The sequence below is a fragment of the Halichoeres trimaculatus genome, unplaced genomic scaffold (genome assembly GCF_033239565.1).
Source record: "Halichoeres trimaculatus isolate MK-OKI-2021-1 unplaced genomic scaffold, fHalTri1.1 fHalTri1_scaffold_1, whole genome shotgun sequence".
Taxonomy (NCBI): Eukaryota; Metazoa; Chordata; class Actinopteri; order Labriformes; family Labridae; genus Halichoeres; species Halichoeres trimaculatus.
Window position 1 is genome coordinate 29,147,851 of NW_027437179.1, and position 7,536 is coordinate 29,155,386.

The 7,536-nt window shown below is 43.6% G+C and overlaps 1 protein-coding gene across 5 annotated transcripts in view; it reads left to right on the forward strand.

Moving 5' to 3' along the window:
• Nucleotides 1–7,108, forward strand: part of kcnab2a (potassium voltage-gated channel subfamily A regulatory beta subunit 2a) — a 105,842-nt gene extending 98,734 nt beyond the window's left edge. For all 5 annotated transcript variants that reach the window (XM_074667831.1, XM_074667837.1, XM_074667816.1 and 2 more), the window contains 4 exons: nucleotides 745–839; nucleotides 1,909–2,029; nucleotides 3,600–3,688; nucleotides 5,121–7,108. In XM_074667831.1, coding sequence (XP_074523932.1) covers nucleotides 745–839; nucleotides 1,909–2,029; nucleotides 3,600–3,688; nucleotides 5,121–5,210 — 395 coding nt within the window. In that variant the 3' untranslated portion in view covers nucleotides 5,211–7,108. The remainder of the gene's footprint in view (nucleotides 1–744; nucleotides 840–1,908; nucleotides 2,030–3,599; nucleotides 3,689–5,120) is intronic.
• The last annotated feature ends 428 nt before the right edge of the window (nucleotides 7,109–7,536 follow it).

The following is a 7,536-nucleotide window of genomic DNA, read 5'->3' on the forward strand; positions in this document are numbered from 1 at the left end:
TCGTCAAGGTTTAGCTGGCCTAATCCACAGAATTTGTGACATGGAGAGACACATTACAGGGAAAAGGAGATTTCTCTTTGCTGGAGATCGACACCATAGCAACAGAGGTAGAGAGAAATGAAGCTGTTGTTTGGCAGCTGGAAAAGTGGCGTTAAATAGAGTCACAAAAATCCCATCTGCAAAGAGATTGCTGCAGCCGCCAGCAGCATGGATGAGACAGACTAAACTACAGCAGAGTTTTAAACATGTATGAGCGTACTCTCATTTTTTCAGTAGTACACCCATTTGTAAGATGATTGCAGAGGTGTGTGTTGATTTTTTTAAAGTATGATACAAAAACTGCAAGAAGAGGAAGGAGATCGGGAGAAACAAGCCAAAATGGAGCAGACAAAAACATTTCTATGCAGTGGGATTGAATAAAAGTTGTTTTTGCAAACCACTTTTTCAGTATATAATTTTAAAAAAGTCAAAGAATTCAAAGAGGAGTTTGTGATTTCAAAAACATGCAGATATAATAATTAGCCTATCATTTTTAGCAGATTAACAGTAGGAAAATCAAAGCCCTCAACAAACCTCTATCAGATCATCAAGCTCAGGCTTGAAGTTTTGATTCACCAAACAGGTTAAAGTGCTGCATCAAGAATATTCTGTTCATGTGACTGATTTTCTTCCAAACTAGAACTTTGATTCTGTCAGGAAGGGAGCCATGTTTTCCATGATGATCACATGTGTTTGCTCTCTCAGGTGTGGGGGCCATGACGTGGTCACCCCTGGCCTGTGGGATCATCTCAGGGAAATACGACGGCAGGGTGCCTCCCTACTCTCGGGCTTCTCTGAAGGTAGACGCACCCCGCTCGGTTTTCCTGGTTTTATCCTGCAACGATCATTTGTGATCTGTGTCACCGTGCCGTGACTCCCCTGCTGGTTGCCGGTGGTTTGTTTGTTTGTTCGTCTGTTTACTGTTTGTTTGTCTTTCAGGTTCTGTATCTCTGTGAACACATCGTACATCCCTTTTCATTGTCGTGCTGGGGCATGAGCAGCGCTGTACAACACTGTCGGCCAGCTGGTGTCAGCTTCATGCATTTTAATGCACAGACATGAGCATACAGGATACATGAGATTAACTGCCCACACACAAATCAACAGCAGTGCAGCATTGGAGACATTTGGCTGTGACCTAGATTTTTTTTTTTAATATTTAAAATGCTTAAAGAAACAAAATCAATTAAATAAGTGAGAAATGAAGAGGAGGATGAGCAGTTTTAATGACTTCATTGAGCATTTTAGTGTCATTTTTTCAAATCCTCTCATTAAGAACAAGAGTTTTACACCCATAATTTGTAAAACAGTGAGAATTGGGACACAGAACTAACACCTGACCTAACGCAGTGTTGTGTTCTTGTAGTGTAGTGGCATGCTGTGTCTCTGTGGATTGTGTGTCAGTGACTTTAGAGCAGACTCCTCGTGGATCATGAAACTAGCTCTCCATTGTGGTGTTGTGTTGTAGTTTTGATGACATGTGTGATGTGTTGTGCTTCCTCTTTGGTTCAGTGTTGCCTGTTGGTGTTTGTGGTATGTTGTTGCTCTTTGAATGACAGATTATTGTTCCCAGTTTCTACATATAGCATTATGGTAGAGTTGTTTATGCCAGATGTTATTCAGAGATACTGTCATGATAACAGTAAAAGCAATAGTTTAAACACCCATTCTTTCACCTTATAATGTTTTTGTGATAACATTCATGAACCTCTCAGTGTAGCTGTAGCCATGTTTCCCTGTCTGGAGGTGTAGGCAGCAGCAGGAGACAGAGTCACTTGTTTAAAAACAGGCCCTGGTGACACAGGAGCTGCAGCGCGGCCGTGTGAGCAGGGCTGTGTTTTTGAGCAGGTGTGCTGTGTTTTCAAACAGGGTTACCAGTGGTTGAAGGACAAGATCTTGAGTGAGGAGGGCCGGCGTCAGCAGGCGAAGTTGAAAGAGCTGCAGGCAATCGCGGAGCGGCTGGGCTGCACTCTGCCCCAACTCGCCATCGGTACGCAGATACACTCTGCCGCTCTCTCTCTTTCTGTCTGTCTGTCCGTCCCTCTGCCTCGGACGGGCCGAGGTCTGCAGTGCTTTGGTTTGAGTGTCCGTGTGTTGAGTTGTCACGTGTGTGTCTGTGCTTTCAAAAATCACTTATGAGAATGGAAGTAGGAAGAAAAAAAAAACAGGGATAAGAAGATAACAGAGCTAATAAAAAAAAAAAAAGGTCATAAACTCAGGAAACACTATCTTGTTCTGAACAAGGATCAGTGCTGGGAGGCAGGGATGTAAACAAACATATTTACTGTAAACATGTTTACAGTAAATATATTCACACACTGGTCTGTTTCTCCAGCTGTTAACATGGATTTAACAGTTTCTAGTGTCAGCATAAAAATAGCACGCCACACATAAATCCAGGGAGCGGCGGGTATCGATTCACACCCGAGCGGATGAGTGAGAGACTGCAAACCCAGAGACGTCGACTCCTGCGAAGGCTGTTAAAGCATCAGACGTCGGGGACGCATCGAGCAAATCTGGGACTCTCCCTCTCCCTCCCTCTTGGTGCAGATTTTTCACTCTCACAGTAATGCAGTGTCATAGATTTAGTTTCACGGCCCATTAGTGGACACTAGCAATTACCATAAATCCTTCCAGCGCTCCTGGAGGCAGCACAGGAGATTAATGTCCACTGCGTAGTCCCGTACATCATCGTGGCACTCAGTATTGAATAAAAACTATATAACAATGACAGACTCCTTCCTGCTTCTGGCTCCACACTGAGGCCTGTTTATGAGAGGAGGATACATCATTAGACGTACAGGTGTCTCAACAGCCTGAGGGGAGCTCCTCACCTGAGCTCCTCCAGTCCAACATGCTCAACTGTTGGCCACACTTTCATATTTGTGGGAGATTCAGATAGAAATGTACTTCTGCTTTTTCTGCCAAATTCTTAATCCCTTTGTGCTGTAAGCTGTTTACTAGAGTCTTTTTCTCAATTTTAAATAGTTGTGTTGCATCATGCAGTTCAGAATTGTAACAGAACACTAAATGAGATGATGTCTGTTTGCTCATGGAGACTCCACACTCCTTCATTGCTTCACTTCAGTTTTCCACATTGTTGGGTTTATGGATTCATCAGATTTATGGAAACCCTTTTTTCTGACGTGGCAGTGCTACACTGTCATAGATCCAGCCTCTAACAGTAGACAATTCTTTAGATCTAAGGCCTTCTTGGACATAGCATTTAAAAGCTAACTGATTATATTTTTGCATTTGAGGTCAAATGTAAAATTTGATGAGTTTTGCTTGTAGGGGAGTCAGCCTTTCTTCTTTCACTGCTGCAGAGCTTCAGTGTGATGTCAGTGCAGATTTTCACAGTTGTAGTGTTTTTACATTTTTCTGGGCAGAAATGGTGCATAAGCTTCCGTTTAACCTTAAAAAATGTATATCTGGCGTGTGCTTGTCAAGTGTGTGAGTCAGGGGCTGTGCTGTGAGAGTGTGTGTGTGTGTGTGTGTGTGTGTGAGTGTGTGTTCAAAGTGGTGGTGGGCGTGTCATTGTGTTTACTGTAATCCTGCAGCGTGGTGCCTACGGAACGAGGGGGTGAGCTCTGTGCTTTTAGGGGCGTCCAACACCGACCAGCTGATGGAGAACATAGGAGCAATACAGGTGAGGCCACAGAATGTGTGCGCGTGTGTGTTTGTGCGTGCCTACACGTGTTTGTTATCCCGCTGTGTCGTAATTTGTGAAAATGTGACCCGACCAGTTTCATCAGGCTGCGGTTTCGTGCCTCAGAGTTTGAAACGCAGCCTCCTCCTCTCTCTGTCTCCTGGGTACAGCTCGGCCTCTTGGGCACTTTGCTGCCTCACGCTCGGCTGCTTCACTGTACCCAGTTAATAAGGTCAGCCGAGTATCGGTTGCCGTGGGGATTGGAGACGAGTTACGGCCACTTCCTCCTTTCCTGATAAGACGCACGCCTTTAATGGGGTTTTCCACCGGTGGGGGTTTACGTCCTCGCCTCACGTTATGTTGTCCCGCTTTAAAGAGCATTCCTGCACCTTTCTGCTCTAAAGCTGAGTGTGTGTGTGTGTGTGTGTGTGTGTGTGTGTGTGTGTGTTAATTTGTGCTCACATTATGATGCTGGATGTCTTTATGCTGTGTGGTTTCCTACCCTCAGCAAATTTTATTGATATTTCAGCTTTTAAATGCTATCCTCACATTTCCCAGGAGGCACTGCAGTTCCTTTTGCTACTGGAAAATATGACGTCACACGCTGCGAAATACATTCACTTTGCTGAGTGCAAAGTCAACATAAACCTACAGATGTTGTTCCATTATTATTTTAAAGGAAAACAGCTAGATTCTGTTAAAATTCAACTTCTTTAAAAATGTGCCAAGTGAAGAATATTTAAAGAAAACTATGACCTTGATGTCGTTATGTATATTATAACAGGATAGGTTATACTACTTTGAGCCTTCACAAGGGCCTTTTGCTGGGTAATGGTTGCTGTAATTGTGTTATATTGTGTGTATTTAGTGTTACCTAGAGAGGGGTATTGTGGGTTCAAGGTTTCATACTGCTTTGATGTCACTACAAAGTAGCTTGATTTAAAGCTCAAAGAAAGTAAATCCCTGTTTTTCTCAAACTGATGTTTTAGAAAACCCTTATTTCAGCCTGTCCTCAGTTGAGCAGCTGTCTCTTTAAAGCTCCTTTTGCTTAAACCCCCTTCCCACTGATTGGCCAGCCTTTTGGGGCCTGTCAAGGGAAGAGCTATAAGCATACCTTGGTGTTTGAGGCCCACTCCTCCAATGTGCCATGAAACCAGTTGGGAGATCATTATGAGATGACTCCATCTTTTCAGCAAGTTGCTCTTGTGCTGTTTTTATTATTTATCGAAAAAAATAAATAAGGAAAACGTGCTGTAAATTTAGGAAACACTTGCTTCATTGATCTTTGAAAATTAATTTAATCTATTGTCTCCTTATTATCCATCTTTCAATGCTGATGCAGACTGTTTCTGATAATTTTGAAATCCTGTTTAAAGTCTCCTTGAAATGTTAGAACCCAGTGAGTCTTTATTATTTCTCTCCCCTCTCTCAGGTTCTTCCAAAGTTGTCGTCATCCATCACACACGAGGTGGACAGCATCCTGGGGAACAAGCCGTACAGTAAAAAGGACTACCGCTCCTAACGTGCAGCACGGCCCCGCCCGGCAGGGCTGCACCCGGGCTGCAGCCACAGCGCCCCACCTTTGCCTGATCCTCTGTTTGCTTGAGCTTTTACTGAGTGAGACCCTGGCGCATGAGTCTGGCCACACCAAGGCCACCCAGGGCACCTCATTTAGAGTCACAGGGATAAGAAAAGAATAAGGGGGAAAAAATACAGTCACCTCCACAGGAAAAGAAGGGATTGATGAAGGAAGACAAAAAAGTAGGTGAGAGGTTAGGGATATGCGCTCATACTTAAATCAGTTATACATCCAATTCAGCTGAACGTATTTTAAACCGTAGAGAAAAATATCTTTTTAAAAAATAAGCACACGCTTGCTTGGCAGCCAGATCTCTTGTTTGTTTTTTGTTTTTTTTTTTGTTTTTTTTTGCTTATTGGTTTTCTAGAACTGAATGCAACTCAAAGGAAGAAAAAGTTCATACTGTCTGAGTAAAGGAGAACTACTCTGTTGCACATGTACCATAGCCATGCATTTGTTCCTTGGGCGTTGTGTTTACAAACACGTGTGTACTGTACCGAGTCTGTCAAGGTTTCTCTGATAAGAACTGTTTGTTTGTGTTGTCAACATTATCGGTGTACGAGCCTCCTCGGGAGGCGTTAACAATCAGCACTTTAGTATGTCAGAACAGGTGATGGAGGGCAGTGTAGAGGAGGGAGAGGGTGGGAGTTACAGAAGTCTTATCTCACAGCCATTGCACTATAGATTCATATCGCCTCCTGATGACTCCCTCCTCTCATCCTCCCTCTTCGTCTTCACTGGCAGGACCTTTGTTTCAGACACTCCTTGAGGGGGAGTCTCCTCCATCCTGAACCGTCTGTCAGGACGAGTCAGGAGCGTAGGTCGACTTGTCAGAGCAACTCGTCTGCCTCAGAAGAGATTAGTAACTTTTTCCTCCCTAACTGCAGTGAAATCAAACGCAGTGTTTTGTCCCCGGCTGCTGTTTCCTGTCCCCAGTCTGAGGTTTAACTGAAGTGGTCACATATCGCTGGCTCCACATCTCATGGACCCCTCCTTCATCACATTGTGTTCGAGCATTTTGCCTTATTTACAGCCAGACTGTGCATCAGACTGTGCTGCAGGCTTTGGCGTAGACCGCTGCCCCCCTCCTTCCCTTCTTTTTTTAGCCCGCCTGGTCTGGTGTCCCCTGTAAACACAGGGAACGCTGACTGGTGCGATGAAGAGGCGGTGTTTCCAGTTGAATCAGTGGGCGGCAGCAGCTCAGGGAACAGAGCAGGTGGTTTGTTAGTTGTGCGTTGGTGTGCACAAAGTCAGGAGGTCGTATTTACTCGTCTGTCTGTCGTTCATGCGTGGACACTGGGGAGGACCAGTGACATTTTAGCGTGGCTCAAGCCAAAGATGATCTTTTTCTTCATCTCTCTTAGAAACAGTCTCACTTTCTGCAAGATTATAGAAACTCATCTTGACGCATGTGCTGTCCAGCTTGTTATCTATCTATGATATGGACTTAACTCCATATATAACCTTACTTGATGATGCTGTTATACAAGTAAACAAATACGTCCTTCATATACAGAATGCGTAGTGCAGCTTCCTGCTTTAGGATGGGTAAGGTTCGTGTCAGGCCACATACGTCCTGAGACGTGACAGAAGTATTATTGCAAAAAAAATTTGATGCCACCTTATATCATTCTCCCACCTTTGGGTGCTCTCTTACTGTGATTAAAGCACAAGTGGATAGCATGCAATACATCCTCAAAGCATGGACCCTCTTCACCCAGCCTACCGTAACCTACGGGACAAACAAGGTGATGCTACTCCGCTTACTAACACGTGTAGATAAGAAATCTTAACTAACATCTGATAACGTTTTAAATCATAGCAAAAAAAAAAAAAGAGTTCATGAATAAAGCTGTCATTTAAAGTGTGAATGAGGGTATGAATGAAGCCTAGAGGAGAGGATAATCAAAGCTAGAGTTACTGTGAGGGTTTGTGTGGATAAGGTGATTTTAAACAACAGCAAAGTGATTCAACGTTGATCCTGTCTGTTTGTATTTCTGAGTGTGTGTCCCTTGCTTTAGCCTGTTGTATAAACTGTTTCCTGTATACGTTTTGATTTGCTGTGTCGGAGTGCAGAAAACTTGCGTGAGCCAATGTTTTTGAGGAAGAAAAAAAATCAAGCAATTTGAAATCATTTAAACTGTGGAGTTCCTGTATCGTAATATTTTCATCTGCAGGGAAACAGGAGGAAGTTTGGGGCTTAGTGGGAAAGTTCTACATTTTGTGGGGAGTGCCTGTTAGCTTTTTTTTTTCAAGAGATAAAATGTGA